Source organism: Lepidochelys kempii, chromosome 7 (genome assembly GCF_965140285.1).
Source record: "Lepidochelys kempii isolate rLepKem1 chromosome 7, rLepKem1.hap1, whole genome shotgun sequence".
NCBI classification, from domain to species: Eukaryota; Metazoa; Chordata; order Testudines; family Cheloniidae; genus Lepidochelys; species Lepidochelys kempii.
This window is the reverse complement of record NC_136386.1, coordinates 78762234-78778353: the sequence shown is the minus strand read 5'-3', so window position 1 is coordinate 78778353 and position 16120 is coordinate 78762234. Positions and strand designations below refer to the sequence as shown.

General features: G+C 44.8%; 1 protein-coding gene and 1 long non-coding RNA gene across 2 annotated transcripts in view; one reads left to right on the top strand and one right to left on the bottom strand.

Moving 5' to 3' along the window:
• Positions 1 to 3911, bottom strand: part of LOC140914785 (solute carrier family 22 member 15-like) — a 56724-nt gene extending 52813 nt beyond the window's left edge. The window contains exon 1 of the mRNA XM_078853803.1: positions 3616 to 3911. Within this exon, the coding sequence (XP_078709929.1) occupies positions 3616 to 3699 (84 nt within the window). The 5' untranslated portion in view covers positions 3700 to 3911. The remainder of the gene's footprint in view (positions 1 to 3615) is intronic.
• Positions 3912 to 4067: 156 nt separating this feature from the next.
• Positions 4068 to 13059, top strand: LOC140914786 (uncharacterized). The gene is made up of 4 exons (XR_012159991.1): positions 4068 to 4097; positions 6689 to 6903; positions 12164 to 12304; positions 12403 to 13059. It is a non-coding gene; the product is annotated as an uncharacterized LOC140914786 (long non-coding RNA).
• Positions 13060 to 16120: the final 3061 nt, after the last annotated feature.

Sequence of the window (16120 nt, the reverse complement as noted above, 5' to 3'; positions counted from 1 at the left end):
GTAGCAAGAACACAGAAAGGACATTATAAACTACTTTACTAGGGACTTCTAGCTGATCTAGCACCAAAGGCCAAAATTTAATTCAATTAAAGATTGTTTCCAAGAGTTACTAACATTTTATTTAGTAACATCACTAAGGAATACCAATTCCAGCAACAAATCAGTACAGCAAACCAATGAAGTTAGAAACCTCTAGCTTTTCTCCTTACAGAGACTGAACCAGATCACTAGGGAGGTTAGATCAGGGGTGGTCAAATGGCCGCATGTGTTTCTTTTACAGTTAAAGTGCGGCTCACAGAGCCCCATCCCTCCCCCCATTCTCCACCTAACAGACTGGGGTGGGGAGGAACTTGAGGATTCTGCCCTGTGGCAGAGCAGTGGGGCTAAAGGCTTCTGCTAGAGACAACTGGTGCCTGATGAGAGTGGGGGAGCATAATGTAAAGGTTCCCCCCAACAGCTGGGGTCATACTCATAAGCCCTCAGCATGCCCCCCATTACCTTCAACGGCCCCTTCCTGCAGCTCCCAGGCATTAGCTCTGCATGGAAAATCAGTGGCAAACAGCTGGAGCTGCCACTTTAGCTCAGTGGGGAGAGGCAGCAGCAACAGAAGCAGTGGCTCTCCCTGCATCTCCCAGCTGTTTGCCATAGCCTCTCCCCACGGCTGCAGCTCGCAGCTTGCTGGCTCCAGCAGTTGCCATGCAGGGAGGGGGCCCTCCAGCACAGTGTGACTGATTTGGTCCAGCAAACCCTTGCAAAAATCTGGGAGGGCACCCTATGTGCCCTCCCACACACATCACCTCTGGTTTCTGCCCACTAGGGCGCGGGGCGTCTCAGGGCTTCAGCCCCACAGGGCACAGCTGCCAGGACTCAGGGCTTCAGCGGGAGTGGGGCTGAAGCCCCAAGACCCCCTGTCCCCGCAGGGCTAAAGTCCTGAGCAGGTGCCTCTCACAGTGACAGGACTGAAGCCCCAAGACCCCCTGGGCTACATAGTAAAAAAAGAAAGTTTTCCATGACAAGGCTCATGAGGAGGCTCTCCTTTCCTGCAGGCCTCAAGAGGTCCACAGTAAGTTTGAATGCCTTCTACGAGAAGTGCAATCTTAGTTCTGTGTTTCTAATTTTTTTTTTATTTAAACCAACTTTCCTGAAAAATAATATATACCCAAACCTTAACCACCTTTCGATGCTGTATTGTCAATGGAAGGAATTCAACTCTGGAGCTAGTTTCCCCCAACAGGTCCAGCAGGGTCCAATACATCTAGTTTTGCAGTTTGATTTGGAGATTGGATCTGTTTATATTTGGATTAGCCAATTTTGTCATTGAAAACAATGCTTTTACATGCCTAGTCATAAATATGATTTATGCATAAATAGATGCAGTTTTAGAAATAAAAAAAGAAAGTATGCTGTACTTAGGAATGAAACAAAATTATACACTTTTTCCTAAGGCTTGACATTTTAATGAACTAAGTAAGAGAAGTATTCAATTAAAAGGTCTTATTTAAAGAAACACTTAAGATACACTATTCATTGAAAAAATGTTTTTACTATTACCTCTTATGTTTTAAATATTTAGATATTTCATATCTGTCTTTTTAAAATGGCACTTTTTTTAAAAAAACTGTTTGCATATGAACCATGCCCAACTTTCTCAAAAATGGGTACCTAATGTTAGTCAATAATTAGGTCAATGGAAGTTATTGGGTATTTAGATCTTCTGAAAAACCAGATGAGCTAGAGACAGCTGCCTAGCATCAGCCCCAAGACTTATGGGCAGAACAAAAAACTTAAGTGCTTCTATAGCCAAAGACAATCAGTTCTGAAGAAGTTACAAAAGAACGGTGAGGACTGAAGAAATACTATAATAAGCATGCCAAACAGTTCCATTACAAATGCAAGAGAATGTTAGATTTCAAACAGAAAGCGGCCAGCAAACTGCCAAGGTAACAGCTATTCTATCTACACCAAGGTCCTAAACCATCTTGAGGCTCATTCCTACCAGCAGAACTGAAAACCATCTATCTAAAACCATGGAAGACGCTACCTCTTATCTCCAGATGAAATCTAGAAAAATGATAGCATTTTCTGGATGAGAGAAGTTCACATATACCCCCAAATACCTCACCACATCTCTGACAATGAAAAATGCAAGGAGCAGCAAACATAGGGTTCATCTAGCAACTCCATCTCAGATCACTGCAGAAGAAATCCTGAAGAACAAGAAGTGGTCATGATCAAAAAGACACTGGTGGTCTGTTTGTTTTCTTTACATTTGATTTTTTTTAAAAAAGGAACGATTTAGAAACAGTAAACTCCAACACCTTCATCTATCTTATGTGAGTGGAGCCTAAAAGATCAGCAGCTTTTTCAACACCATTCATGCTGTTTTGTTACACTGTAGCTACAAGGCAATCTTCCTGGAGTTAATCTTGAAACGCCAGTTGTAAACTTCGCTACAGAAAAATGTAGCGATTATTCTCCACAATCCTACAGGATAGTTAAGTACTATCCCAACTATACAATAGGGAAAAATAATATGTAAAGAACTTAAAAGACTTGCCCAAGGTCGTACAGCAGGTCACTGACAGATACAAGAAGAGAACACAGGAGTTCTTGACTTGCAGTACTATAGCTCAATCTACTGATTGCATGAGGTGGTGGGAGGGGGAGATTACTTCTCACACTGTGTCAACATATTCACAGGCTGAAATATAAAACTTACTACCAAAGATTATTTGTATCCTGGCTCGTGCATATCCAGGCTTCCTCCTTATATTAAAACAACACATGTAAATTTTGCCAGCCTGGCCTTCTAAAGCCCAAGGGAACTTCAAAAGATAAACAACCAATAACAACATCTGTTTAAAAGCATAAAAAGTTACTGGTTTGCACTGTAGGTGATGCATGAACAAGGAACAGCCTAGTTTAATATTCAATAACCTTCTTGCCTAACGATATAAAACTATTCTGACAGAACTTTCATCTGACATTTATTTTTATAATACTGTATCCACATTATTTCTTTGGGAGAGGCTGCACTCCTGGGAGAGCCAGCGAGATCTTCTGGTTGTTAGTGCAAACATCCCAGGAGGTTACAACGCGAGGCCAGCGTCGGGGTCACAGCAGGGCTCCGTGCCAATAACCCAGAAAGAAACCCAGCCCCGCGGCTGAGAGGAAATCACGCTCAGGGCCAGGATTCCCTCCTCTCCCCTGCCAGCCACGCCGAGCTCATCCAGGCACGCCCAGCTCCCCGCTGGCGGGGGACGCGGCGCAGCCACTCAGGCTGCAGTCTGGCACCCCCGCCCCCCAGTCCAGGGCGCACGGAGGGTCTAAGACACGCACCGCCGGCGGCGCGGACGGGCGCTTGCTGGAGCTAAGGGAAAGGGCCTCCTGCGCCCTCTCCGCCCTCCCGCCCGTCCTCCGGGCAGCCGCCACCCGCCCTCGTCCCTCTCGCGTCCCATGAAATCCCGCCGTGCCCCCACAGCGCCCCGCCCGCCCCAGCCAGCGGCCCGCGGCACCCTGGGTCTCCACCCCCCCGCAGCGAAGGGGGGACAGGCCGCCGCCCGGGACCGGGACCGGGGCCGGCCGGGCTGAGCAGCCGCGCGTCCCCCCGCCCACCTGCAGCAGCACCAGGAAGGCGGTGAGGCGCTTCTGGCTCGGGCCGAACTCCCCCACCGAGCCGAACGCCTCGTCCAGCTCCATGGCCCCGCTGCATCCCCGCCACCAGGCGCGACCGGGGGGCGCCCTCCAGCGGCAGGAAAAGCCTCCGCTCGCAGGGGAGGGAAGAGGCAGCGGGCGACAGCCGGGAGGCGAGCGTGGCCCTCCCCAGGCACCAACGGTCTCGTCCCCGCGCGCGAGGCTGGCGCGACGTCCGCGGCCCCAGAGGCGCCGCCCCCGTGTCGGTGGGCGCGTCCGCCCAGCGGCGCTGCCCAGAGCTCGGGCGGGGGCGGGGGCGTTGTAGCTTCCTCGGGCCTGGCACGGCGGGAGCCGCGTCTGCAGAGACAGGCGAGTAACTGGCCGCGAACAGCCGTGGCGGCGCTGAAGGGACCCTGCCGCTGGTGACCAGATACCCTCCCCGCCCGGATTTTTCACGCTAATAGGTGCCTATATAAGAAAAAGCCCCAAATCTTGGAACTGTCCGTACAAAATCAGGACACCTGGTCACCCTAACTGCCCCAAACAGCAGGGGCAGAGCCGGAGGTCTCCGTGGGAAGCACATGGCCTGAGGCGCAGTAACTTAGAAAGCAAAACAGGAGCGGGGCCCTAGCAGAACTTGTGGAGGGAAGAGGAGCTGAAGGCTCTGTCTACACTGCAGCGTAAGCCCAAGGTTCAAACTGAAGCCCACCCCCCCCTTCCATCCACGCTAACCTAGGGCTCAGACCCGCCGTCCCCCAGGAATGGAGAATCCACACCTGAGTCAAGCTGGGAATCAGGCTCCAAGCCCTGTTGTTTTGCAGGCAGTGTAGATGCAGCTCCACTAGCATTGTCCACTAGGACTCTAGTGAAAGCAACGCCCAGGCTGACTTTCTTCTTTTCTCCATAGGCAAGTTTAGTGAACAGTTGGGTTTTCCCATACTGCACTGCAAACAAAGGGCTAGAGTGGCCATATTTTTGGAGAGCACGAAGCAGTCTGGGATATGGCTGTGTGGATCTGGGCTTGCGTAATGCAGTGTAGATATTGGAGACCTAGGTTGGGACCCAGGGTTCAACAGTTCTTAGCCTGGGGTCACAAATGAGTGTAGACACTTAAGCCTTAAGTTAACAAACCCAGTGTCCATTAACTCAAGTTCAGCTAACCCTGGGCTTACATTGCAGTGCAGACATCTGCTCTGAGGCCCACTAGGAACCATGTTACAGCAACTGTGCGTGGCGCTCAGATACCACAGCAGTGGGTGCCAGTATAAACCCTAACATAGATCTGGAGGAATTATACAAATGATAGCCAGCATGCTGACAATCACACTGTTTCTCCTGAATTAGAATGTATGGCTGGTGTAGCCATTGTCCAGATTAGCCTCAGCTTCCTTTCATTCTGTGATGGTATTTTTCCCCACTCTGAAAAGACACAAAGAGTTGGCATCTGGCCCAGTTACCACAGGTGGTCTTGAATTTGAGATTTATTTTAGTCCAGCCACATAGCACAACAGTGAGATGCCCTAACATCACAAAATTGCCATCACACAGCTTACTTTTGGAGGTTTGCAGCTCTCATCTGTAGCAGAAGCATTTTGAGAGGTAAGGAAAGATTTCAGCAGCAGTCTCTTCACAGGGCAGATCAGGACACCCATTCTTACTACTCTGTGCTCCTCAGCTGGAGAGGCCCCTGTGGGTAGCCTCTTCACCAACAAAGTCCATTTCCAAATGTCATATTAGTGGGTTTTTTTTCCTCTTGATATCACTGTTGCTTCTCTGATGCTCTCATCTCTATCTTTTGCCGCTCATTTCTATTGCTCCCAGATCCAGTCTAACTTCCCTTAAACTATCAGTCCCACCAACTACAGTAGAGTTGGATCGGAACCTTAGGACTTGTGTACACTGGCAATTTACAGTCCTGCAACCTTCTGGCTCGGGGTTTGAAAAAACACCCCCCTGAGCGCAGCAAGTTTCAGCAGTGTAAAGCGACAGTGCACCAGTGCTGGTATCCACGCCCCTCGTAGGCGTAAATAACATGTAGAATTCCCATCATGTGGGAGGAGATACATCGTTATAAAGCTGTTATTTGATTTCATATTAGCAATGCTCCCTAAAATTCTCTGTTGTCGGTCCTGTCAGATCTGTTTTTCCAGGTTTCAGGCCACAAGAGATCCTGGGCAGTACTTGGCCAGAGCTCAGGGTAGAGGTCTGCTCCCTTCCATTGCCTGTCCTTTTTTGTACTACTCTGCTTCCCTTTTTAAGCCCCATCTTCAGTTTGTGCAAGCTCAAAAGCAAAAAGGTGATTACTTTCAAGCATGAATTATGGTGCCATGGAAGGAACAGTGCCTCTTTCCCCACATCTGTGAAGTTACTTTCCTTTGTAATGTGCTTTGAGTTCTATAGATGAAAAGAGCCAAGTATTTCATTAATAGGATGTTAACTGATGCATAAGAGGGTCTTTCACCTTCCATATTCAGTAGAGAAACGGAATTGCAGAATCTGACTGGCTCAGTGAATGTAGAATTCCTATATTATGCTTTGGAGAGGGGAAATGCAATCCAGTCCTCTGCTCCCCTAGCCCTCTGCACCCTCCCAGTTCCTTGCATATCTATATCCAGTGATCCCAGCTGTAACTTGTAGGGAAGAAAAAAAAAGTAGTTTGTTGGGAACAGAACTGTTGTTCTGCAGTTCCTTAACCAATTGCAGCATATGACAGCAATGCAACATTGGGACAGACACATTAAACAATTGAAGGGGCAGAACATTGTTAAAGAACTGTGACTCATAGATTCCAAAGCCAAAAGAGACCATTGTGATCTAGACTGACCTCCTGTATAACGCAGGCCCTAGAACTTCCTCAAAATAAGTCCTAGTGCCAGAGCCGTCATGTCCATAGGAGTTGGCCCGGGCCCTGTGCTTCAGGGAGGCGGGGCGATAGGCAACCGCCACAGATCCTGCGCTTCAGGGAGACGAGCAGGGGCCTGGTGCTGGCAGCAGGGGTCGGGCCTGTGCCCTGCACTCACCAGCCTGGACATTTATTTCTTTTTCTTGCTTGCAGCCTCTCAGGCTCAGTCTCTGTGGTAGCAGCAGCAAGCGGCGTGGCCCAAGCCTGCTCCGCTCCGCTGGCTCCCGGTGCTGCCTGCTGCTGCAGGCTCCTAGCACCACCCCCCTCCCCCCAACCACTAGTGCCAGGGTAAGTTGACTCAGGCTGACCCTGACCTTCTGCCTCAGATGGACCCTTCCCTTTTCCGGCAGGATCCTCCACCAGCACAGGTGAGTGCCAGGTATTAGTCTCCATCATCCGTGGCCCAGCATTGGTGTCCCCCACACCTCCCCCTCCCACTGCTCTTTCTCCCCTCTCCCAGAACTGGGTGGGGTCCTCTAATGCCACCTCTAGGCCAGTGCCAGACCTTATGTCAAGGTTCCTCCCCCACCCTGAACTCTAGGGTACAGATGTGGGGACCTGCATGAAAACCTCCTAAGCTTACTTTCACCAGCTTAGGTTAAAACTTCCCCAAGGTACAAATTAATTTTATCCTTTGTCCCTGGATCTCCACTGCCACCACCAAACTCTAACTGGGTTTATTGGGAAACATAGTTTGGACATGTCTTCCCCCCCCCCGAAATCCTCCCAACCCTTGCACCCCACTTCCTGGGAAAGGTTTGGTAAAAATCCTCACCAATTTGCATAGGTGACCACAGACTCAAACCCTTGGATCTGAGAACAATGAAAAAAGTATTCAGTTTTCTTACAAGAAGACTTTTAATAGAAGTAAAGAAATCCCCTCTGTAAAATCAGGATGGTAGATATCTTACAGGGTAATTAGATTCAAAACATAGAGAATCCCTCTAGGCAAAACCTTAAGCTACAAAAAAGGACACACAGACAGGAATAGTCATTCTATTCAGCACAGTTCCTTTCTCAGCCATTTAAAGAAATCATAATCTAACACATACCTAGCTAGATTACTTACTAAAAGTTCTAAGACTCCATTCCTGTTCTATCCCCGGCAAAAGCAGCATACAGACAGACACAGACCCTTTGTTTTTCTCCCTCCTCCCAGCTTTTGAAAGTATCTTGTCTCCTCATTGGTCATTTTGGTCAGGTGCCAGCGAGGTTACCTTTAGCTTCTTAACCCTTTACAGGTGAGAGGATTTTTCCTCTGGCCAGGAGGGATTTTAAAGGGGTTTACCCTTCCCTTTATATTTATGACACCTTATCACTCCCCTGCCTCAGGGTCCTCCTTGCCTTTCTGCTCTCCAGCTTTGGGGTCCCCCTCTCCGCAGTACCAGGACCTGGGGTCCCACAACTCTGCTGTCTCCACTACCCACCAGGACTGGGGTCCTCCATCCATCTGCTTTTCCGCCTTCCCTCCCCCTCCCAGCCCCCAGAGCCCCTGCTTAGAGCCCCTGCTCCATGCTGGAGGGTCCTGGGGTCCCCGAGCACCAGGGCACATATAGGCCTTCCAAGAACCACCCAGTTTCTGAGGCAAGGAAGTCCAGGAAGGTGGGTTTCAGAATGTAAGCGGTGCAATACTGATCATGATCAGTGAGGTTTTTTTAAATTATAGGAACTTAGATTCATAGATATTAAGGTCAGAAGGGACCATTATGATCATCTAGTCTGACCTCCTGCACAATACAGGCCGCAGAATCTCACCCACCCACTCCTGCGATAAACCTCTCACCTATGTCTGAGCTATTGAAGTCCTCAAATCATGATTTAAAGACTTCAAGGAGCAGAGAACCCTCCAGCAAGTGACCCATGCCCCATGCTACAGAGGAAGGTAAAAAACCTCCACGGCCTCTGCCAGTCTGCCCTGGAGGAAAATTCCTTCCCGACCCCAAATATGGCGATCAGCTGAACCCTGAGCATCTGGGCAAGATTCAACAGCCAGATACCCAGGAAAGAATTCTCTGTAGTAACTCAGATCCCACCCCATGTAACATCCCATCACAGGCCATTGGACCTATTTACCATGAATATTTAAAGATCAATTAATTGCCAAAATCATTATCCTATCATACCATCTCCTCCATAAACTTATCGAGTTTAATCTTAAAGCCAGATAGGTCTTTTGCCCCCACTGCTTCCCTTGGAAGGCTATTCCAAAACTTCACTCCTCTGATGGTTAGAAACCTTCATCTAATTTCAAGTCTAAACTTCCCGATGACCAGTTTATATCCATTTGTTCTTGTGTCCACATTGGTGCTGAGCTTAAATAATTCCTCTCCCGCTCCGGTGTTTATCCCTCTGATATATTTATAGAGAGCAATCATATCTCCCCTCAACCTTCTTTTGGTTAGTCTAAACAAGCCAAGCTCCTTGAGTCTCCTTTCATAAGACAGGTTTTCCATTCCTCGGCTCATCTTAGTAGCCCTTCTCTGTACCTGTTCCAGTTTGAATTCATCCTTCTGAAACACGGGAGACCAGGACTGCACACAGTATTCCAGGTGAGATCTCACCAGTGCCTTGTATAACGGTACTAAAACTTCCTTATCTCTACTGGAAATACCTCGCCTGATGCATCCCAAGACCGCATTAGCTTTTTTCACGGCCACACCACATTGGTGGCTCAGTCATCCTGTGATCAATCAATACTCCAAGGTCCTTCTCCTCCTCCATTACTTCTAATTGATGCGTCCCCAGCTTACAACTAAATTTCTTGTTATTAATCCCTAAATGCATGACCTTACACTTCTCACTATTAAATTTCATCCTATTACTATTACTCCACTTTACAAGGTCATCCAGATCTTCCTGTATGATATCCCGGTCTCTCTCTAAATTGGCAATACCTCCCAGCTTTGTATCATCTGCAAACTTTATTAGCACACTCCCACTTTTCGTGCCGAAGTCAGTAATGGAAAGATTAAAAAAGATTGGTCCCCAAACCGATCCCTGAGGAACTCCACTGGTAACCTCCTTCCAGCCTGACAGTTCACCTTTCAGTATGACCCACTGTAGTCTCCCTGTTAACCAGTTCCTTATCCACCTTTCAATTTTCCTGTTGATCCCCATCTTTTCCAATTTAACTAATAATTCCCTATGTGGCACAGTATCAAACGCCTTACTGAAATCAAGGTAAATTAGATCCACAGCGTTTCCTTTGTCTAAAAAATCTGTTACTTTCTCAAAGAAGGAGATCAGGTTGGTTTGGCACAATCTACCTTTTGTAAAACTATCTTGTATTTTGTCTAATTTACCATTGACCTCAATGTCCTTAACTACTTTCTCCTTCAAAAATTTTTCCAAGAACTTGCATACTACAGATGTCAAATTAACAGGCCTGTAGTTACCCGGATCACTTTTTTCCCCTTTCTTAAAAATAGAAACTATGTTAGCAGTTCTCCAATCATACGGTACAACACCTGAGTTTACAGATTCATTAAAAATTCTTGCTAATGGGCTTGCAATTTCGTGTGCCAATTCCTTTAATATTCTTGGATGAAGATTATCTGGGCCCCCCAATTTAGTCCCATTAAGCTGTTAAGAGTTTCGCTTCTACCTCAGATATGGTAATATCTACCTCCATATCCTCATTCCCATTTGTCATACTACCATTATCCCTAAGATCCTCTTTAGCCTTATTAAAGACTGAGGCAAAGTATTTGTTTAGGTATTGGGCCACGCCTGGATTATCCTTAACTTCCACTCCATCCTCAGTGTTTAGCGGTCCCACTTCTTCTTTCTTTGTTTTCTTCTTATTTATATGGCTATAGAACCTTTTATTATTGGTTTTAATTCCCTTTGCAAGGTCCAACTCTACTTGACTTTTAGCCTGTCTCACTTTATCCCTACATGTTCTGACCTCAACAAGGTAGCTTTCCTTGCTGATCCCTCCCATCTTCCACTCCCTGTATGCTTTATGCTTTTTCTTAATCACCTCTCTGAGATGCTTGGTCTACAATTCCTGCCTATGAATTTTTCCCCCTTTCTTAGGATGCAGGCTTCTGATAGCTTCTGCAGCTTTGACTTAAAGTAATCTCAGGCCTCCTCTGCCTTTAGATCCATAAGTTCTTCAGTCCAATCCATTTCCCTAACTAATTTCCTTAATTTTTGAAAGTCAGCCCTTTTGAAATCAAAAACCCTAGTTGCAGATTTATTTTTGTTTATCTTTCCATTCAGTTTGAAATGAATTAGCTCATGATCACTTGAACCAAGATTGTCCCCTGCAACCATTTCTTCTATGAGGTCCTCACTACTCACCAAAACCAAGTCTAAAATGGTATCCCCTCTAGTTGCTTCAGCAACTACTTGATGAAGGAATCCATCAGCTATTGCATCCAGGAAAATCTGAGCCCTATTACTATTACTAGCACTCGTCCTCCAGTCTATATCTGGGAAGTTAGTCTGCCATGATCACGCAGTTTCCATTAGTATTTACTTCATTAAAAACATTAAAGAGGGCTCTATCCATATCCAAATTAGATCCCGGCGGTCTATAGCACACCCCAAGCACGATCACAGAGGAGGCTCTAGTAGTTTTCTTCCCCAATGTGATTTTTGCCCAGACGGACTCTGTCTTAATCCATTCCATCACTTCTTATTTCTTTACATTCTACCTCATCATTGATGTACAAGGCTACTCCACCACCTTTACCTTTATTTCTGTCTTTCCTAAACAGCACATACCCCTCAATACGTGTAGTCCAGTCATGACGACTATTCCACCATGTTTCCGTTATCCCTATAGTATCTGGTTTCACTTCCTGCACCAGTAGCTCCAGTTCCTCCATTTTGTTACCGAGGCTCCTCACATTGGTGTACAAACATCTTAATTTTTGCTGTTTGGCCTCGCTCACATTCTGTACCCGATTAGGCACGGTCATTCTACAGCCAATATGACCTATTAGACTGGTATCCACACTTTGTAATTATAAAAAACTACAATATAATAACAATTATACAGCGGGGTGCTATCAATATTTAACCTGCAGCTAGCAGCTGCTCTTGAAGTTCACTGTAACCAGATTTCACCTGTATAAAAAATGTTAAGGGAGGTCCCATACACGCTGATTTGCTCCAGCCCCTGTACCCCTCAGGGACAGCCCTGCCGAGAGTGTATCTTTTAGGAAAATATCCAATCTTGGTTTAAAAATGGTCAGTGATAGAGAATCCCCTGCAACCCTTTGTAAATTGTTCCAGTGGTGAATTAACTTAAAAATGTACATCTTATTTCCAGTCTGGATTGATGTATCTTAAACTTTCAACCATGGAATTGTGTTATACCTGGCTTTCTCTACTAGACTGAAGAATCCATTTATATATTTGTTCCTCATGCTGGTAGTAGTAGACTGTAATTGTCACCCCTTAAACTTCTTTGTTAAATGAAAAAGATAGTGCTCCTTAACTCTAATCACTATAAGGCATGTTTGCTAATGCTTTAATCATTCTTGTGAGTCTTCTCTGAACCTTCTCCAAGTTATAAACATGCTTCTAGAATTGTGGACACCAGAACTAGACATAGTATTCCAGCAATCATCAGTGCCACAGACAGAAGTAAAATAACCCTCTCTACTCCTACTCAAGGTTTACCTGTTGATGCATCCAATGATCACATTCGCTCTTTCGGCCATACTATTGCACTGGAAGCTTATTCAGCTGATTATCCACCATGACCCCCAAAAGGTTTTCAGAGTCATGGCTTCTGAGGATATAGGTTCCCAACCTGTAAGTATGGCCTACAGTCTTTGTTCCTGGATGTATACATTTAGCTGCATTCAAATGCATATTGTTTGCATTAGTGACTCATTCTCTTCATTGTTTAGGATCACCACCAGTTATCCTGGGAGCTGGGTGGAACCTCAGTGAAGTTGGACATGATAAGCTCCATTTGGAATAAGATAGCTAAAACAGTAGGACCACCACCCAAAACACAGGCCATGTGAGAGACTGGGGGCGAGGGTGAATGCAGATACTGTATCTATAATGGTCTGGGATCTGTGTAATAGGATTCCTTCGAAGTGCTACCTCTTCCTGGTACCCCTTTCCTCTCTACCTGTTTCCCCTCAGGCTTTGTGTATCAGACCACCCCAAACTCTTAAATTGCAATGCTCTATGATGGACAAGACTGACCAGTAGGCAGTAATACCTTTAAGGGGTAGACTATCCCATCACCATACCCTAGAGCAGCACCATAATGTAGGACATTTCCTATATTGACAGTTTTTTCCATTGATAGTTAATTCATCTCTCCCAGAAGCAGCTAGGTCCACAGAAGAATTTTTCCACTGACCTAGCCGCATGTATAGTGGAGGTTAGATCAACTGAACTACAGCACTTAGGGTCCAAAATTTTGCACTGCACTGAGCAATCTTGCTTGGTGAATCTAATTTAAGTGTAGACTACTACTATGTTTAAGTAAAACAATACACATCCTGACCTTTTGTAGTTTTAATCCTTTTCTCTCAGATTGCTAACTTTTATGAATCAATAAAACTTTGTTTTGAAGAAAGCATTGTCACTATCTACCACCCTCATCTCTAAGAAGGAAGTATAAGGGAGGGCAAACTCTGGCTGCCAACTGCTGGTAAACAGGGATGCTATAATTGGGAGACTCACCATATAAGTAGGGTGAATCACAGATTATGGGTCTGGCCTTTAGAAGGATGGCTATGGAAAGACTGAGCAAGGGGGTCACAGATATGGCTTACTTTGGAACAATGACACTATGTAAATATAGAACAGTGATTTCCAGAAGGTAATTCACAAAATACTGGTACAATCTAGGATTTATTTAAACGTTAAGAATATTTGGCCACTGTTTACCACTATTCATTACTTTTGCCCTTGCACTTTAAATACATATTTCTGGGACACTGGCATTGCTGAATATAAGCTTAAATCAGCTGCAAAGGTTTTTTGTTTCCTTTAATAATGTCATTGTTTCACTAATTCTGAATTCAGCATAAAATCCTCAAGGTTAGCCAGGACCTGAATTTCTAGTGGAAAACACAACTGAGGGGAAAAAACAAAACAAATTCCTTAAAAGAGCAAACTTTCAGTGTCTTCAGTATACATCATAAAACAGTAAAAGAAAAAGGTCACAAGCTCTTTTCGGGTCCTTCTCCCAACAGAGCATCAAGCATGGTAAGTAGTACCTTTATTAGTGAGAAGGGCACTCATTTATGGCCTACTCCCGGTAACACTTTGTTCTTCTCAGTAGAGAACAGTGTCTGCTGGATCAGGCCCAGAAGCAGTTGTCTACACTAGAGAAATTCTCTGAACTTCCCACCATTGCTACAGCTGCTTCATCTCAGTCAGTGTTAGCAATGCTGATTTGCCATCTGACACCACTTAACATTGTCATGTTTTCTATGGTTAAATAGATTTCACACCACGTAAGGGATATTTGAAAGCAGACAAGATTAAATAGTTTTAAATGCGAGTTGAGAAGAAATAGGAGATACATACTTGGTACATACATCAAGGAGCATGCTACCTGAAATTCCATTGTCATGAGTCCTTGTTCAGTAAAAGCTGTGCACGTTTGAATTCTAACAGAAGAGATCCCCAGGTCGCAAGAATGAACTCAACATGTACTGCCAATAACTAAAGTAATGATGGAAACAATCAACGAACGAAGCTTCACAACACAGCAAAATTAAGTTAGCAAGGTTTTTCATTTGGGATAAGGAGAGGGCATGCAGCAGTAACTTTTAAATGTTATACAGCACCCCCTACTGGTTAATCTGTGAAACTTTATTTTGACTTCAAAGATAACTCTTTACCTTTGTCAGATGAAAAGCATGGGTGCCATTTCAGATTTGGGGAATGGGGGGGACTTCAACCATGATGCCAGGGGCTACTTAGGAACCTGAAAATTCTCAAAGATTTTTTGCGTGCGTGCGCAGATAGCTAATTTCTAAGTTGTCAGGAGCATTGTATTGAACTCCTATATAAAGAAAAAAAAAGTATGACCACCACTTAAAGCCATATTGTAAATTTATATGAAGTTTAGAACAGGCAGGTGATAACACAGCAAGATATTCCCAAGCCCTAACCTTGAGGTATCAGCTTTGGAGCCTTAACACATATCAGAAACACAAGCTTGATACTTCAAACACTCTTTAGTAGAGAGAAAAAAAAAATTGCTTACCCCTGCAATTATTTTTAAATGCAGTGGAGGACAGATCTGAAGCAACTCAGTGCACCTACTTAGTGGAAAAGTAGATGGAGATTTTAAGTATGAACAGGAATGTCAAATTGACAACTTGTTTAAAAAAATACACAAAGTAGGGACATTTAAATAGTTTAATCAAAAATAAAGGAGTCTTCATCCAAATCAAAGACACTTGGAATTGGAAGGTCTATTTAAAAGTCAAACTCCTGTTGGATCCCAACCATAACCCAGTGAGAATAATTAGTAGTAACCTCCAGGGCCTGAGCATGGAATCTCCGGTTATGAAGCTAAGTGATTTATTACTATTGTCTAGATTACAGTTCAGACAAACTATATTTAAACCACATTACATACTAGTAAAGGGTTACTGTAATCATAGGCTACAAATAAAGACTTCTATCAATTAATGTTTTTCAAAGTATGTCACTGGAGGAAAATAAAGCTTTGCTTTCTGATCTAAATGAGCTAAACTTGCCAGTTATAACTTTGCTAACTTCAGTGGAATACTCAGACCAATATTGTTAATTAATAAACAAAACAGTCTTCAAAGAGTCTCAAAATTATTTTACAAAAGTTTATTTCCTGTTTTCTAATAGCCTTGGAAAATATTAAAATCAAATTTCTTTCCCGCTATGTTTGATTTGTATATTTCACTCAACTTGGCTAATGAAAACAGCTGTGTTCATTGCCTGTTTATGTATCTATCCTCTAGTTCTTTCACAATACTATAATTTCGAGTTGCAAACATGACATGGAGAATGTGTGAATGGGAACAAAAAACAGCTTTGTGTGTCTGTGTGTGTATATATAAACATTTGTTAATGTTAGGTTTGGTATACAAATAATTTTAAGCAAACCTACAATATATATGGAGACTAGACTGATTTTTTTTTAACTGACATCCTACCAAAGATATTGGTAGCAGTCTTAGGGGAAGGTGATTTATGCACCTCATTGAGTAGGGCATATTAAGGAATCTCCATGCTACACACTAACTTGCCAATTTCAGGCCTAATTCCCCCTTTCTAGTCCCATCTGACTGATGCCAGCAGGCTGGAATCAGTTCCCTAACTATCCTGCTTAGAAAGGTGTTCACCTCCTGACTTCCCAGTCAATGGCTCGACTTCACCACAAGAGCCTCCCAAATGCCAGAGAGGTTCAGCACTGCTTCTAGCCATCCCAAGGAGGCCAAGGATGAGTACCCTGAGCTGGTGTACCGGGGAGATACTGGCACTGCTTTGGCACCCCAAGTGCACCATACAGACACCACTGAATGAGGGATGGGGAGCGCCGGGTCATAGGGAGCATGAGAGCAATTGGAGCCCCACATAGGTCTCTTCACCCAGGAGAGCCCGAGGAACCCT